The 18,898-nt window shown below is 40.9% G+C and overlaps 1 protein-coding gene across 1 annotated transcript in view; it reads right to left on the bottom strand.

Moving 5' to 3' along the window:
- LANCL3 (LanC like family member 3) overlaps window positions 1-18,898 on the bottom strand; it is a 95,291-nt gene continuing 76,393 nt past the window's right edge. Inside the window, exons 2-5 of the mRNA XM_007451967.1 lie at window positions 16,862-16,985; window positions 15,738-15,935; window positions 7,632-7,839; window positions 1-610 (exon numbers count right to left, since the gene is read on the bottom strand). Of these exons, the coding sequence (XP_007452029.1) occupies window positions 451-610; window positions 7,632-7,839; window positions 15,738-15,935; window positions 16,862-16,985 (690 nt within the window). The 3' untranslated portion in view covers window positions 1-450. The remainder of the gene's footprint in view (window positions 611-7,631; window positions 7,840-15,737; window positions 15,936-16,861; window positions 16,986-18,898) is intronic.

Raw genomic sequence — 18,898 nt, 5'->3', positions numbered from 1 at the left:
TTTAGTTTTCTGATCGTCTCTATTTCTGAATTTAGGGGTGGAGGGCAGCCACAAATGGTCAAATCCTCTCTCCAATTGCAAAGGTATTTTTGGCATTTCATTGCCATAGTCCACATTTCAATTTTGCTTTCTATCCCGCAAGTGAAAGACAGATGTCTTTTCTTTCCCTTTTTCCTCTGATCTCTGGTCTCACATCTATTCCCTGAACTATTCCATCTCTAGGGGTTTTAGAAGAGTTGTGGTGTCTTTATGTCTGCAGGTTCTCAGGCTGTTCTCCCTTCAATCAGGTATCATATTGCCTTCACCTGCTTGCTCCCTCCCTTCCGACAGCAATGTTAAGGCTCATGGTTGTGATACCATTGAATGTGGCTTATGTGGAAACTGCCTCAGGTAGTAAGCTCAGGAAATCTCAGGAACCTTCTGCAGGGCCACGGTGGGACACGGAGCCTTCTAAACAAAGACGCTGAAGAGAGGGAACTCTGCCTGGTTGGGCTGCAGCAGATCGATCAGAAAGCACACCGTCCCGGAGAAGCCTTCATACAAGCTGTATATACTTTCAAGGACCCGGGAACCAGCCTTGAATTCCTCGGTAAATAAAAATTCAGCAAACCTAAGAGAAGGAGAAAATATGAACAGTTTTCACATGAGTGTTTCCATATTATTGGCCCTGGGTTGCTTCTTCCTCCTCTCCGCTAAGTTCAAGTTTTAGCATCATTCTCTTTCCAGACGTGTGTAATATCTTAAGGAAGCCTTCTTCCCTGTTAAAAAACCGAGAAGCCATTATGCCATTGTGTACGTTTCACAACAGATCATGTTGGCAGGCAAATTCAACTGTTTTCAGCATTTGCAAAGCAAAGCATTTTCTGAGGATTTCATTCCTTCTGTCACCCGATAATTAAAAGTAAAAAAGATAGATAAATAGCCACACTTTTATTTATCTTGAATAGAAGCAAGCTGATACAGGCCTCTGCCTTTAAAAAAAGTAAATATGCTGTGTTTCTGCAGGCATATTATTTCTGAGCTAGGTTTCATTTATATGTGACAGAGAGCAGAGACTGAAAATAAATGGGCAAGATTTGATACAATCTGTGCTTTGGGCAAACAAAAGAATAAGATGAATGGGAAAAGGCAAGCAACATTTTATAATCATGACATCAAACAGCAAACTCAGCTACAAGATAGATTATTTTTAGGACACCTGCCTTAAAAATAAATCACTGACCTCTAAATTCTCTATGAGAGATCTTTTTTTCTTTTACTTGTATTTGCCACAAAGCCTATTCAAATCATTTATAATGAGTAACATTTTTAGTAGCTTACAGGTTTTAAAGTGCTGTCACCTCTTTACAGACTTGCTCTACCCATTCCCATCAACAACAAACATAATCACCAATTCAGAGGCTAGAGCTCATAGGTTGAAAAGGCCTGACAGGGCTTCCCTGGTGGTGCAGTGGTTGAGAGTCCGCCTGGCGATGCAGGGGACACAGGTTCGTGCCCTGGTCTGGGAAGATCCCACATGCTGTGGAGCGGCTGGGCCAGTGAGCCATGGCCGCTGAGCCTGCGCGTCTGGAGCCTGTGCTCTGAAACGGGAGAGGCCACAACAGTGAGAGGCCCGCATACCAGTAAAAAAAAAAAAAAAACAAACATCATTGGGATTTTAAAACAAAATCTCATTTTAAAATTCATATGGGATCTCAAGGGCTCCCCATATAGCCAAAACAACCTTGAAAAAGGAGAACAAAGCTGGGGTACTCACACTTCCTGATTTCAAAACAGCAGGAAACAAACTGCAATTCTGTCTGGGACAATTTTTCTCTCAAATGTTTTCCTGAATATGCAACAATTTTTAATGGAAGTCAACATTTTAAACAGTAGAATAATGATGCATCTTAAGAGTTAATTCAAAATTTGTAATTACACACTGAAACTTCGTGGTATAGTTTCAAGGAGTCTTAACTGTTTTAGTGCTATGGATCATTTGGCAGCCTGGACTCCTTCTCAGAAAAAAAAAAAAAGTCTTCAAATATGTAAAGAAAAATACACAGGATTCCCAAGGAAATTAATTATATTAAAGCATGGTTAGCAAAAATTTTTCAACCGAATTTGTGATACAATGATATATGGATTCTTTATTAACACATTAAATAACAAGATCTAGTAGTGGGTCTAATAACCCACTAATGCTGACATTTCTAAGTAGTGATGGGAGTAAAATATATTTCACAATATCTGCAACAAGACTAATAACATGAGAATATCTACGACATCTATTGGTGACAGAGTCACAGCTACTGCGAATTCAGAATTGAAAGAAATGCTACATTTCAGCTTGAAATGTAATACTTTTCTCAAGTAAATTCACGAATCCTAGATTGCGAAGCCCTGGTGTAGCAGGAAGAGGAAGGGCTTTGGGGTTGCAATATGCAACGCTGATAATTTCAAGTTAGATGACCTTTGGCAAATTTCTTAATCTGACTTTAAAACGGTGATGTTGCAGAATTGCATAAGATTATCTGTAAAGATCAACGATGCCATATATTAGGGCTCTGAGCAAAGAGCAAGCATTCGATACATGGTAAACAGAATTTTTTCACAAAAACATAGTATAGCAGAATATTTGTAAAATAGAGAGAACCATCTCACCACATTTTAAGAGAAATCCACAGTTAATTTTGCTCCCTCCTCTGACCTTTTTCCCCGCTAGGGTTAGATTTATTTATTGCATTATTGAAATCACAGTCTGTATAATATTTAGTATCCTACATTTTTTAATTTAAAAGTAATATGATAAACATTTTTTGTGCTTTTCAAAATAACTTCTAAATGATATATAGCAATTTACAAGAGTACCAGCAATGTGTGAGAGTAGCAGTTTCATTGTATTCTGACCTACAAAACATGTCATCATACTAAAGTGAAAATGATTGTTTCCAAAATCTACCCAATGGTACAAAATTCAAACAAACAAATTCATTTTTCTAAAAATCTCTGTCAAAATAGAAGTCAGAATGGTAATTATGGAACTAAAAAGAATTACAGACACTGATAACATTACATATCAAAACCTATTGACTATGACCAAAACTGAACTCAGAGGAAAATTCATTGATCTGAGTTGTTGTTGTTGTTGATGTTATAAAGATGGAAGGTATTCTAATTAAGCACTTTTAAAAAGCTGTAGAAAATAACAAAATAAAGGGAAGGAACACTGGAAAATCAAAAATAAAGGCAGAAAACAATGAATTAGGAAGCAAAAGAGAAAAACAAAAATAATTAATAAAAACCAAAAGCCAGTTCCTTGAAAGGGTAAGCAACATAGACAAAATGCTGGTGTGTCTGGCCAAAAAGGAAAACCATTAGGAATGTGAAATGGCGTGTAGTCACAGACATGGGAAGTTTTAAATATCGTGGAACTACACTGTTAGAACTTTATGTTAAACATTCGAAAATACATATGAACTAGATGCTTTTATAGTAGTTTATTCACTACCAAAAATAATTCAAAAAGAGGTAGAAAACCTGAATAATTAAATAATCATAGAGGAAACTGAAAAGGTGGTCAAATATTTTTCTGGAACCATAAATTCCAGCTCTGTGTTAAAAGAGTAGTAGGCGATGACCAAGTAATGTTTATTCCAGGAAGGTATATATTGTTTGACCTTACTGTTTTAGGAACGGCCAAAGGAAGTCTCCCCAGTATGGACCACACCATATTTAACTTTGAGTTTGAGTTATGATGAAGTGGAAATTTCAGTACACTAAATAATTAAATGCAATGCCCAAACAATATTCAGATATTACCTGCACCTTTTCAGTCTTTACCTGTAAGTGAGAAATTTAAGTTGTCTGAAGGGCCCTGTAATCCCAGACTTATAATTAAGACTCTGTAAACTAGGACCAGTGTCCCAGAAAAATAGAGGGGTTGTTCTGATTCTTTTTAATAGGCTTTCTAGAGAATGACAACCCCGATGAAATTTATTCCAAAGGTGATATCACATTAGCCTAAGTAAGATCCCAAATGACTTTTTTTCCCTATATTTGGGAAATAAAGGGTCAGGTTGCAACCTAAACAGATTAGGGAGCCATGAATCAAAATATATTAACAGACTTCCAAAACAATGGAGCTACAAATGGGGAACTCACATATGTTAGTATTTTTCCTTCTGTGCATACATGCAAATATCATAAAGGGTATTTTATGGTTTTTTTTAAAGATCGAATATTAGAAAAATTGCCTTGGGAAGACCTCTCTGACAAAATGACTTTTGCGTGATGGTCTGAATGAAGTGAGAGAACTGGGACATATACGTAGAAAGTGAACATCACAGGTGAAGGAGACAAAAACTTCAAAGGCCTTGAGGTACATCGTACCTGGTATCTTAACAGAGTCACAAGGAAGCCACTGTGGTGCAAAGAACCAGGAGCAAGACAAGTAGGGCATGATATCAGAGATGTAATGGGAGGCAAGATCCTGGGGGGCTTTTTGTTCAGAGAACAGACTTTGGCTTTTACTCTGATTCATGTGGGAAGCCATCAGATTATCCTGAACAGAGGAGTGTCATAATCCGACATGATACACATTATAAGAAGCAAATTTAAAAGATCACGGTGAGGGCTTCCCTGGTGGCGCAGTGGTTGAGAGTCTGCCTGCCGATGCAGGGGACATGGGTTCATGCCCCGGTCCGGGATAGATCCCACATGCCGCGGAGCGGCTGGGCCCGTGAGCCATGGCCACTGAGCCTGCATGTCTGGAGCCTGTGCTCCGCAACGGAGAAGCCACAGCAGTGAGAGGCCCGCGTACCGCGCAAAAAAAGAAAAAAAAAAAAGATCACGGTGAAACACAGACTCACTCTTAAAGAAATCAGCATAAAGGCAGGGATGTTTATTATCCTTATTTTTATTGAACATTGTTATGGAGATTCTGACCCATGCGATAGGAAATGAAAAAAAGAGTATATAGTTGAGAATGGAAGTAACAAAATTATAATTATTTGCAGATAATATGTGTGCCTACTTAGAAAACCCAATGGAATCTAATAGAAAGATTAATGGAGTTCAGTAAGGTGGCCAGGTATATCATTTTGATATTTATCAAAACTAAGATGTTAGTAAGATACAATGCAGATTCATATGAGAGAAGGGTGTCTTGGATTGCTAAACTGCAATAATATGTACGTTTTTTAAAGTCTTCATAAATGCCAGTAATAAATGACCTGAAAACATAAGGGAGGAAAAGATTCCACTCACAATCCTGGAAACATAAAATACATAGCAATAAAATTAACAAGAAACATACAAGTCCTTCTTAATAAGATCAAAACTTTACCAAATGACATTTTTACAAACTTAAATAAAGGGAAAACATACCATACTCTTGGATGGAAAAACTCAATATTCTAAAAATGTGAATTCTCACTAAGTAACATATAAATTCATTGAAATTCCAATCAAATGTCCGTAGGATTTTTTAATTTTTGAAAAATTGACTCTAAAATACAACTGGAAGAATAAATGAGAGAGAACAGCTAAGAAAAACTAGAAATAAATGAATAATGAAATATAGAAAGTCCAGAAGCAAACCCACACATTTATATAAATTCAGTTTATGATAAAACTGGAATTTCAGATGATTGGGGTTATTGGCCAACGGATGTTATGGGAAAGTTTTGTTTTTTCATTAAAAAACACAAAGATAGATATCCATCTGACACTATTTTAAAAAGTAAGTTCTAAACTAATCAATGATTTAAAAGTTAAAGTAACTTCTAAATTGGTGGGAGAAATGGGTGAAGGGGTACAAGTTTATTTTAAAAATGAAAATAAAATCATAAAAGTATTAAAAGTCAATGTAAATTAATATTTTTATAATCTTAGAGTGGGAAAGGTCTTTTTTTTTTTTTTGTGGCACGCGGCTCCTCTCACCGCTGCGGCCTCTCCCGTTGCGGAGCACAGGCTCCGGACACGCAGGCCCAGCGGCCATGGCTTACGGGCCCAGCTGCTACCAAGGCACGCGGGATCCTCCCGGACCGGGGCACGAACCCGCGTCCTCCGCATCAGCAGGCAGACTCTCAACCACTGCGCCACCAGGGAAGCCCAGGGAAAGGTCTTTTTAACTATAACACAAAGTCCAGAAATCTTGAAAGTTTGACAACTTTATCAAGAAAAATACTTAAAATTTTTGTCTGGCAAAAGACCATGAACTAAGTTGAAAGAAAAATGGCAAAGTAGAAAAATATTTACAGCATATATTGACAAAGAGTTACAGTCCTCAAAATAGGCATCACAACAGGAAAAAATGGGCAAAAGACAAAGAGTTTAAAATACCTCTGGATTTAACGACTTCAATTTAAAATTTTTTCTCATAGTGCACAGAAAGGTATGTATTGGATATTTGGGACAATTTTGTTTGTATTAGTAAAGATTGTATTACTTAAAGACTGGTTAAATTAATCATGGTACAACTATAATAAATAACTATATAGTCATTAAAATGATGAGATAGATCTATACAAACTGAAATAAAGGATGTCCCTTAAAAATTGTTTATTTAAAATTATAAACTCAAACATTATGTATAGTACTGTTACACATACATAATTGTTGGATTTATTAATATGTACGTATAATACATACATATATATATATATATATATATATACATAGGAACATACCTTCATGCATAGAGAAATGTCTAGAATGATATAACTCAAATTGTTAGTGATAATAACAGTGAACACTTACATTGCAGTTACTATGTGCCAGGCACTGCTCTAAATGATAAATGAGGCCATTATGCTAAGTGAAATAAGCCAGTCACAAAAAGACAAATACTCCGTGATAACACTTACATGAGGAATGTACAACAGTCAGTCAAGCTCATAGAAGCAGAGAATACAGTGAGGGCTGCCAAAGGCTGGGGTGGGGGAGGGGAAATGGGGAGTTTTTGCACAATGGGTATAAAGTTTGTTACTGAAGGTGAATAAGTTCTAGAGATCTGCTGTCCAACATTGTGCCTATAGCTAACAAGATATTACTGTACATTTTAAAATATGCTAAGAGAATAGATCTCATATTAAGTGTTCTCACCACAATAAAAAAAAATCACAAAAATACATATCCTTTGGCCCAGTAATTCCACTTCCAGGGATTTACTTACAGATGAACCCATAAGTGAACAAAATGATATATGTACAAGGTTTTTCAACATAGCATTATAGGTAATGCAAAATATCGGAAAGAATCCAAATTGCCCTCCATATGGGACTGGTTAAATAAACTATGGCTCATTCAGAAGATGTAATACTATGCAGCAATAAAAATGAAAAGTCCTTTATTTACTGATTTAGGGTGATCGTTAAGATAGCGAAGTGCTACCATTTGTAACAAAAAAGAGGCACAAAATCTTACATATATGCCTATCTGCTTGTGTATATATACAGATATGTATATCCCTGAGAAGATAACTAAGAGACTGGTAACTGACTGTCTCCTGGGAAGTGAACTAAATTGCTATAGTGCACAGTGGAAGTATTTCTTTTTTACACTTTAAAACTATGTCACTCTATTACCTGTTCAGAACATTAATTGTATTAACATTTGGAGGAAAAAAAAACATGCAAAGAAAGCCTGACCTTTGGGCTCGGTAGATGTATTTAGAGTTTCCCGTGAGCCGGTATAGCAGCAGGAAGACATAGGCACTGCCAGCTACCCCGTGGCAAATCCCTGGCCCCTTCTTTAGCAGGCCCTTCTGCCACGTGAGTTCCCCACACCGGATACATGTGTCCAGGTACTGTGGTTTCTTGGAAACCAGATAAGCTTTTGCAAACAGATAGGCAATTCCTGTGAAAACATCAAAGACATTAAAGGTGATTTTCAGGGCTTAATACTATAGAGAGGAACTTCTCAAACTCAGGAGCTCACAAATCACCAATGTATTGGTAAAATATCCACTCTAATCTAGTAGGTCTAAGGTGGGCCCAGAGATACTGCATTTCTAATGACAGCCCTTCCGGGGACCACATTTTGAGTAGCAAGGCTATAGGATCTTCTCCAAGGGAATCTTATTTTACCTGTGAGATTTAGTTTAAGTTGTTTGAATTGTATGGTGATACTGGCCCTGAGAGAGCAACAAGTATCTAGATTGATAAAATCCATAATTTACAAATGGGTTAATATTTGATGACACATACCCTGGTAAGCATTATGCATATCTGGCTATTGGGAATGGCTAAGTGTTTACACAGTTTGCCCATCCCCCCACGGATGTTCAGAATTCGTAATGTTAAAGTACTTATAACTACACACCTTTTCTTAAGAGCCAAACTGGGAGTCCTTCCAAAAACAACAATGATCCCAAGTGACCTGGCCAAGACTCTGGCTTCAGCTGTGAAGTGAGGCCCTCCCCACTTGATTGTTCCAAGGAAAGACACGATCTTTCAAAACTCCTCAGCCAAGGCAATCTCAATTACACAGGCAGGAATGGAAACAAGAGAAGTGACAGCTATTAATAGAAACAATTTCCTCCACGTTCCAGGTGCTCATATTCAGAGAGGAGATTAGTAACATAAGATCACTCTCTCTCCAGCCTCACCTACCCTTCTCATATAGAAAGTGGGAAAGACTGGAATTTAGTAGATATTTTGACTAACTCATCCATCAAGGTTACCTCTGCCTTTGTCTTTTTTTTTTTTTTTTTTGCGGTACGCGGGCCTCTCACTGTTGCGGCCTCTCCCATTGCGGAGCAACAGGCTCCGGACACCGGGCTCCGGACGCGCAGGCTCAGCGGCCATGGCTCACGGGCCCAGCCGCTCCGCGCGGCATGTGGGATCTTCCCGGACCGGGGCACGAACCCATGTCCCCTGCATTGGCAGGCAGACTCTCAACCACTGCGCCACCAGGGAAGCCCTCTGCCTTTGTCTTTGACTAGTCTATTTTACAACTGTGTAAAGACAGAAATTACCTTGTAGAAAACTGACAGTAATGTAAATAATACCTGTCTCTAGAAACTCACATTCTGTACGGTAGACGCTGCATTGACTTCCCTCAGTCTTCGTGGAAGCAGCTAGTTTCTGCATCTATTAAGTAAATTCATGTCAGCGTTCCTAATAGCCTAGAAATATGTCCACTCTTTGGATTTTCCTTTGAACCAGTTGTAATACCTATGTGGTTCCCTCATTAATTTATGAGTTAAAATTGTTGACATATGTTTATGTCTGTATGAGAATCATCATTTTATTCTCTTTTAAAAATGTATCCTTTAACACTCCCTATGACGAACACATAACAAGGGGCTCTCCTCAGCCAGTGCTTTCCAGTCAACCACTGACAATGGTCACCTACAGCACTGTCCTCCTTCAGTTTTAGGAAGAAAGTGTCATTCCCACAAAGAATGATTTTTAAAAGAATTGAACTTAGTTAATTACACATTCATTCATTCACTGTATCCATTCATTTGAAAGTGCTCATTGATGATCTGCTGTATGCACAGCCCTAAGCAGGGCCAGCTTCATGGGCATGTGACCTGTACAGCCTCACGAAGGGCCTCCAGAAGGGCCCCACCCTGGATTGAATGCTCTGTTGTTGCCATCTTGAAATTCTTAATCATTTTTTAAAAAGGGGTCTGCATGTTTATTTTGTACTGGGTCCCCCAAATTATGTCGCCAGTTCTGGCCCTGGGTGATATAAAATAAATGCTAAACACGATTCCTGCCCTTCAGGAAGGCACTGTCTAGAAAGGGAGAGAAAAATATGTACTTTTGACTGATACATAATAAGACATGTAGTTCATGATGCTGTGGGGACATAAAATGAATGGCCCTGAAAATAATAACTAGAGGGATCAGAAAAGTGGAAGCTCCCTGAGGGAGACAGTCAGGGGAAGCTTTGATGGAAGTAAGGCTTTCTTCAGGACTGTGTAGGATGCATAGGAAACTGCAGGCCTGAGGAGATGGAGAGAGAGCATTCCAGGCATCAAATCAGCAAGCGCAAAGTTTCTAAGCCACAATAAACAAGTCACATGAAGACCAGTGGGGCAGTGTTCTAAGCAACAGGACCATGGGCTGGAAGGGTAGATTGGGCTCACATACTGGATGATTTTACAAGTCCAGATGGGCAGCTTGGACTGTATTCGTGGGCAGTAGGGAACCAGTGGGACTGTTTTGTTGTGAATTGGTTGGTTTATATTTTTAATGATGTGATTAGTATTATAGACAAAATGCCCCACTGTGGGGTCAACCAAGACTGAAAGAAGGGAAATAGGGTAGCTATGAGCTGATCGTGTCAGCAGAAAGATGGCAAAGAGGCTAATGAAAGAGACAGCTCACAGGATGGATGGCTGTTTAGATATTAATTGAGCACCTACTATATACCAGGACAGTAGTAGGTACTAAGGTTTTTAAAAGCCCCTGCCAGGGCTTCCCTGGTGGCGCAGTTGTTAAGAATCCTCCTGCTAATGCAGGGGACATGGGTTTGAGCTCTGGTCTGGGAAGATCCCACATGCCGCGGAGCAACTAAGCCCGTGCGCCACAACTACTGAGCCTGCGCTCTAGAGCCTGCGAGCCACAACTGCTGAAGCCTACACTCTAGAGCCCATGAACCACAACTACTGAAGCCCGTGCGCCGACAGCTCGTGCTCCGCAGCAAGAGAAGCCACTGCAATGAGAAGCCCGCGCACCGCAACGAAGAGTAGCCCCCGCTCACCACAACTAGAGAAAGCCCGCGTGCAGCAACGAAGACCCAACGCAGCCAAAAATTAAATAAATGAATAAATAAATTTATAAAAAGAAAAGCAGATGGTTTAAAAAATAAATAAAAGCCCCTGCCTTCATTAGTCTTTACAACCTAACTGGGGCACTCATTAGGCTACGTGAGGGGACAGAGAGGCGTTGAGGAAGCACAGAGGAAGGCTCCGAACCGACACTTGGAGGTAGGAAAGGCCCACTGGTGAAATGACACCATCTAACCCGGGTACCAAAGGAGGAGGAGGAACAGGCCAGGTGAACCGGAGCCCTTGGTGCTCTATCGGATCCCTTTACTTTACTGGCAGGTGCCCCATCCCCCAGCTGCTGTGAGTTGACTGCTGACAAAGCTCACTGCTGCCCTCTTCTTGGGAGATAGGGCCTCAGCCAAAGGGGTGGCTATGCTATGCACCTCCCCCAGCAGGTTTTGGCCAATGATTGGCTGCCTCAAGATAGAGCAACTCTGTGGTGTCATCTGTGCTTCTTAGCTTCCCCACCACCACCCAGAATCCAGGTGAAGCTACTCTCCAGGTGAGACACAGAGAGCCCTTTGCCACCCAGCTCCTACTCTGTCCTCCTGCCACTTCTCCCCCGTGCCCTCCACGAAGCGTTTACTTCAGTGAAACCAAACCACCCCACAGTTCCCCTTCCTTCACCATGTGGTTCCATGCCTCTGACTGACTTTTCTTGGAACAAACCTCCCACCTTTCTTAGTCTAACTTATCTCAGGCATCACCTCCTCCAGGAAGCCTTCCCGGAACCTGGAGGAGGATCAGAAATCCCTCCTTTGAGCTCCCATCACTCCTTATACAAGCCTTAGCACTCACACAGTATCATATTAAAATTACCTGTTTTTTAATATAAATAATTTTTAAATTGAAGTATAGTTGATTTGTAATATTATATTCATTTCAGGTGTACCGGAGAGTGATTCAGTATTTTTACAGACTAAACTCCATTAAAAGTTATTACAAGATGACTATAATTCCCTGTGCTATACAATATATCCTTGTTGCTTATCTATTTTATACATAGTAGTGTGTATTTCTTAATCTCCTACCCCCATCTTGCCCCTCCTCCCTTCCTTCTCCCCACTGGTACCCACTGGTACCCACTAGTTTGTTTTCTATATCTGTAAGTCTTTTGAAATTACTTGTTTTCATGGCTGCCGCCCCTAGTATTGTGCCAGCTACCCAAGGGCAGGTACTGTGTCTTGTTCATTTTTGCTCCCCGATCTGTGGCATGGTGTTTGACACATGGCAAGGGCTCCATAAATGTCTGCCGACCCTACAATGTCCCATTTCTCACCCCAGCGCAGGCCGATGCTGAAGCGGAGATGAAAGATGTGGAAGGAAGACGGGTTGAGATGGTCTAATTGCTAAACCAGGCCATTAGCCCCAGGCAGCTTAATGGGTATTGATCCTATGGCTCTGGCCAGAGACAAAGGGCCTCTTCCTGCAGCCTGGATCATGGAATGGCACATGGACAGGACCTTGAAAAACTTCTACACCTATTGTCTCCTTACCTAACCTAATGAAATCCACAATAAGGTGGCTTAACCTAAAAGGAAAGGACGTTGGATTTCTTTGCATTTGCTGGGAACGGTGTCATTTCATCCTGGGAACACTGATTATTGTGCATTGACATGAAACCCGGAGGCAGCAATGATATATGTCTTTGTCAAATACAAATGGGAAAATGAATTATTACTTAAGAAGTATGGTTTGAGAGGCCAAATCTTGGAAACATGTGATCCAGCAGAGCCTCGTGATAGCCAGACTTGGCACGTTTCGTTTCAACATCCTAGAGAATCAGCGCACAGGTCCATCCTGGGATCCGCAATTTCACTGAAGCACGCATTGTACGGTGTGCACTACAAAGCTTAGTGACCAAAGACACCTGCACTGTACAAGTACTTACTGTTCTCTATTCAAAGTCACTTACCCAGGAGCCCTCATGAAATGATTTTAAAAAATATAGCTACACCTGTGTTTCACCCAGAGTAAAGGAAATGCGCTGTCAGTGTGACCACAGATGATGTAACATAATGCGATCTAGAGTTTCTTTTAGCCACAGCATTTGTTTTAATGATTTTGTAAATGACTTTTGTCCTGTATTACAGAATCTTTAAGGCTAGGAAGGGGTCAGGTGAATCTGCCTGCTATACTTCGTCGTATTTAGTGAGAAAAACTCTACGCCGCGCTGGGTATTTATAAATGTGGGTGTCTGCAAATCATTTGCGCCATATCCCTCACGAACGGTAAGGGTCCACAGGATTAAAGGGGTCTGTGGTGAAAAAAAGACTGAGTTTCACTGCTCCACCTCAATGCACTCCTTCCACAGATGAACAAAGGCACAAAAGAAACAAAGTGGTTTTCTCAAGGTTACTTAGCTGGTTAGTGTGTGAACTATAATTAGAACCCAGAGTTATTAACTTAAGAGTCCAGAAGTATATTCACAGCACATAAATGATAACTAAGGCTGTCACCTGGAGTGGTGGGTTGAAGGAAAGTCAATAGGAAACAATTATAGTATCATTGATGAAGATAAGGTATCATTGATGAAGTTCCACACTGTGGATTATTTCTGGCAGGTTTTTTATCACAGAATCAGTCTGCCGCCCCAAACCATCTGCACTGTTCATAAATCTACTCTCAAAAAATCTTCTCACATAAGTGAGAATTATTTTTCTAGGTCATCTCTTGTTTTAGAATTTTTGGAGAGCTTACTGTTGCCAACTTCAGAGGCATCTTGATGGTCTTTAACCTGCACTTGTCAGATTTATAATCACTCTTGATGCTATTTTTAGCACATCTCTTAAAAGGAAGACCAATACCCTTGAGATGGAAGTGCAGGTTGGCAGACATAATGGGCTCCATTTGGTTCTTTATTCATTTGTGAATTAGTTTATTTTTGGCAGTCCAGTGAATATGAGGATTGAATGATTTTGCCCTGCAACCTGTGTCTAATCTAACCAAGATACTGAACATGAATGATAAATGAGGATAAATAAAGTCCCCAAGGTGATGAATGCTATGCTGTACTGTTATGGTCCATGACTTACAAAGACAGATGGGATGTGATGTACAGAGAGAATGGAATAACCGCCCTTCAAGAACCCCACATCAATTAAGTGACCCAGCCACTCATTTTAGTAAATTATCTTCCCACTCTTCACAGGGCTTTTACTATACATTGAATCCTTTCAAAATAGGCTGTATTTAATTTGGAACATCTCCAAAATCCAAGGATCCTGGGGTGCTTGGAGGATACCCAAAGGCCTTCCCTGAAAATGATTAAAGGGAATAGGAAATGGGAGTGTTGAGCGTAACATGAAGAGATATCATTTGCAGAATGGTAAATAACTGCTGTTTTTCTTCAGAAAGTTCAAAGCAAGAAAAAGGTGGGCTCAAATGATCACTGGTGGGAATTAGCCTGGACATAATGCACAATGCCCTGGCACTGGTACAAGCACACACGGGAGCCTTTGAAGTCCTTCCTTAAGTAAAAATGGCAGGCAGAGAAAATATGGCCAATGGACTAAGAGTTCTATTATTCGTCACCTCAAACTGTACTGAAGAAAAAATGAAATTCCAGTTGGATTAAAGAACATTAATTAGGTAAGGAGGGGAAAGGAAGTAATAAAAATCAGGTAACAAATGAAAGAGAAATCAAATATATTTTAAAGCTGTACTCATGGCACTGAAGCATAGCCTTGAAAATTAAATAACACTCCTAATCAAAAATGTGTGTGTTGGGGCTTCCCTGGTGGCGCAGTGGTTGGGAATCCGCCTGCCGATGCAGGGGACACGGGTTTGAGCCCTGGTCTGGGAGCATCCCACGTGCTGCAGAGCAACTGAGCCTGTGCGCCACAGCTGCTGAGGCCCGCGCGCCTGGAGCCCATGCTCCGCAACGAGGGAGGCCACCACAGTGAGAGGCCTGTGCATTGGAGCGAGGAGTGGTCCCCGCTCACCGCAACTAGAGAAAGTCCATGCACAGCAATGAAGACTCAGCAAAGCCAAAAATAAATAAATAAAATAAATTTATAAAAAAAAAAAATGTGTGTGTTATTTTGGTATTTTAAGTCTCTCCTCTGGCCAATCGACCAAAATGCACTGTCTTTTTTGAATTGCCCCTTCTCTAAGGCCTAATCAGCAGTGTAACGGGATTGAAAAAAAAAAAAAAAAAAAAAGGAAAAGATGGGGTCTGATAAGTTTCCAGGCTCGATTCCAGAGAGTTCACTGCAAACGGCTTCTCATTTCTCTAGACTTTTCATTAGGTGATAATGGAAACCGTCATTTGGAGAAGAATTACAGAATAGTCCATCTTCAACCTTAATGTGCATACAAATCACCTAGGGATCTTGTTGAAGTGCAGATTCGGATTCAGTGGGGCTGGGGTGGGGCCTGAGATTCTGGATATCTAACAAACTCCCGTGCCACTAGTCCAGGGACCACGATTTGAACTGCCAGGTTCCAGATCTGCACTGTCCCATGAAGTTACTGAGCGCTTGCAACATGGCTAGTCTGTATCAGGATGGGATGTAAGTATAACAGAGACACGGGATTTCAAAGACTGGATGTTTAAAAAATATGAAGTCACTCGATTTTTAAATTTGTTGCATGCTGAAATAATATTTGGCGTATATTGGGGTAGATCTATTATTAAAATTCATTTCGCCTGTTTCTTTCTATGTTTTTAACAGGGCTACTAGAAAGTTAATTTCATATGTGGCTCGTATTATATTTTGTTGGACAGCACTAGTTTAATTTGTATACGAATATTGTAGATAAAGATCATATATTTTTTAAACACAGGATCATTTCTGGACATCCTTTACTGATGGATACTTTCTTGGCTTTGAAAAGTTTCATCTTGACCTTTTCAATCTCCCATGGTAATGGCATAAGATGAGAAATACCCTCACTTCTCAGAAAAGGCACCCGTCTTTGGCTAAGCCCAATGAAAGGCAATGCTATCAGATAATAACATGAGCGAGACCTGGGGCGCCGTGGCACCAGTGCACCAGCTCGTTCTCCCTCTCGATGGCCTCGCCGAGCTCAGGTGGCCAGTTGCAGTTTTGTTCCTGCTCCATGAGGAAGTCCACGCTCTGCCACACCAGCTCCTGATCTGAGGGCTTAAGGTGCTCATGGTAAGAAAGAAGCATCTGGAGGATGGACGACAGGCCATGAGCTGCTCCTATACAGACAAGCAAAGCATCAATAATTCACATAATTGGGAAGAGAACCAGTCTGAAGTCTGGGCGTAAGTATTACAGACTGATGAAGGGGTTGGGGAAAGCCAGGCATTCTAGGCAAAAGGAACAGGCACAAAGGTTACAAAGGTATGAAAACACTTTGCCTGCTGGAGACTACGCTGGACAGAACCAGGGAAGGGAGAGATAAAGCTTGAGTTTGGAGAGGGAGGCAGGCGATCTGCAAAGGGGCTTGCAAGTCATGCTTGCAAGGAGTGATGGGGAACCGCTGAAGGATTCAAAGGGGTAGTAACTAAACTTCACCTTACAAGCCTCATATCTCAAAAGTAGTCATTGTGATTCAGTAGTCTGTTATTAATCCACTAATATTAAAAACTTGAAACTGTCAGCGGCTGAATCCTGCTTCCCTGTGCAGAGGTACTATTGGCAGTGAGCATTTAAGCTGTTAATTTTCAGCAAAATTAGGCCAGTGAATTCACAATCAAGAATAAAGGATTTTAGTCTTTAGTGAAAGTCATTGTTAAAATAGCTCCATTTCTTTTTTTTCCCTTTTTTTTCTTTTTTGTTTTAACATCTTTATTGGAGTATAATTGCTTTACAATGTCATGTCAGTTTCTGCTGTATAACAAAGCGAATCAGCTATATGTATACATATATCCCCATATCCCCTCCCTCTTGCGTCTCCCTCCCACCCAAACAGCTCCACTTCTGACAGGTAGACTCTGAAAACAAATATGAAATTGTGCTTTGTAGTATCCATCAATATTTGTTTTTAAATGGCCTTTCAAAGGGTTCCCAGTGAAAGCGATAGTGATGACCTACGTCAAAAACAAAATCTTCCAGTCTTTAGCCAATGCTGCTGTTAGGGTCTGCCTTTCTCCTCCAGGCCTTTGCCAACACCCTCACTCACCCAAGTATTCGGTTCCATAGTAAGAATACATGAGTGGGAATGGTTTCCTCTTTTTCATGGCATATTGCTTCCCGGAGTCCAGGATCGCCTGGCAAATTGATTTGATCTGTGCTGGGGTCAGCACCTGAGTAAGGAAAAGAGGCAGAAGTCAAGTCAGGATCATCATTATTCCTCAGACACTGGATTTTCTTGCTTAAAAAGTCCATCAGCATATCCCCCCCCCAGTCCTTTTCCTATTTGTAAATAAGCTCAGCCCACCATACCTTTTTTTTTTTAAACCACTGACTCTCTCTTCGTTGTCAAGTTTATCTCCCCTCTTCAGAAAATTTGCAGTTCTGATGGGAAACACACACCTTTACTGCTATAGGTTTTTATGAATGGCAGAGACCACCTAACAGCTGTTATATCATTAATCCTTGTCACAGGAACAAGAAGTTGCTCAGGAAAGAACAAAGACTGGTCCTAAGTGACCATGCTTAGCAAAGCTGTTACTTCTGATGTATGGCGCGGGTCTGGCTCAGACAATGGGCCTTCAGTTTGTGTCATTTCGACTGTGCTCATAAAGCCACAATTCTATGACAAGCTGCTGCTGCATGACAGACCCGCTGGAGCCTTCTGCAGTCCATGAAGGAAACCTAAGTCCAATAATGACCAAGGCAAAGGAACTTTTACTATCAAAATGATGCTGAATAGAGAATGGCTAAAAGGCTGTCTCCCATATCTTATTCAATCTAGGTACCGTAAGTTTTAGGGCTATACAGGTTAAAATGTTCTCAAGCCTACATAGCATCATTGCATTTATTAGGGTTCTGCTCACGTTTGCAATGTTCTCTGTCTGCCACTCTGCCTCGGGGCACACTGGATGCTCCCTTTGGCACAGCACTTGTCACCTGTTGCGTTCTGTCTCTCTCTACTGGATGATCAGAGGCAAAGACTGTGATGTCTCATCATTTTGGTATCCTTGGTTCCTGACTCTGAGCCCGAGGGGCCCTTTGGTAACTGATGAGCGAGTAAGTGCCAGGTGGACTGCCATGAAAAGCAGAGCCCCCCTCTCCTCTTTTCTTTATTCACCCCCTCCCTCCCCCTTCCCCTTCCTTCCACAATTATTTCGTAAGCCCTTACTATAATCAGGAAAGACTGTTCTAGACACTGGAGACACAACAGTGAACAAGATGACAAGACCTTTACTCTCATGAAGCCAACCTTCCAAAAAGGCAGACCTACACAGGAAAAGTACCAGCCAGAGTAACCAAAGAAAGAAGAAATCATCTAAAGTTCAGCCTTGACCTGACTGGATGAATCTGGGATCAAGGAACAATCTATTGGATTTTGGCCTTTCTCAGAAGACTCACACATCAAATTTTCCTACCTGATATCTGCCATTAGACTCACCCATTCCTTTTGAAACAACTAATGATTTCTTAAGTCATAACTTGCTCCTCTGATTTACGCAACATTAGAAGGGGAAAATATAATCCAGGTTGTGGCCCCTTCAAGTCCAGCATTTAATTTGGAAAAATAATCACATAAAGAAGAGGAAGTTGTTCATTAATTAATTCTGCCAGTTAACATTACTGAGCTACTATTCCAGTGAGGTCCTCTAGTAGGTATTGTGGGGGAAACTCTAGAAAGCCTAGGACACATTTTTTTTCCTACAAGGAACTTACTATCCAGCACTGGAGATAGACATAGACAAAAGTCTACAATAGAGTGATTAAAGTTCATGAGCCCACCTCACACCGGTCAGAATGGCCATCATCAAAAAGCCTATGAATAATAAATGCTGGAGAGGGTGTGGAGAAAAGGGAACCCTCTTGCACTGTTGGTGGGAATGTAAATTGATACAGCCACTATGGAGAACAGTATGGAGGCTCCTTAAAAAACTAAAAATAGAACTACCATACGACCCAGCAATCCCACTACTGGGCATATACCCTGAGAAAACCATAATTCAAAAAGAGACATGGGGCTTCCCTGGTGGCGCAGTGGTTGGGAGTCCGCCTGCTGATGCGGGGGACGTGGGTCCGTGCCCCAGCC

Source organism: Lipotes vexillifer, unplaced genomic scaffold (assembly GCF_000442215.2).
Source record: "Lipotes vexillifer unplaced genomic scaffold, Lipotes_vexillifer_v1.1 scaffold847, whole genome shotgun sequence".
Classification (NCBI taxonomy): domain Eukaryota; kingdom Metazoa; phylum Chordata; class Mammalia; order Artiodactyla; family Lipotidae; genus Lipotes; species Lipotes vexillifer.
Note: the sequence above shows the minus strand (reverse complement) of the source record. Positions and strands in the feature narration are given on the sequence as shown.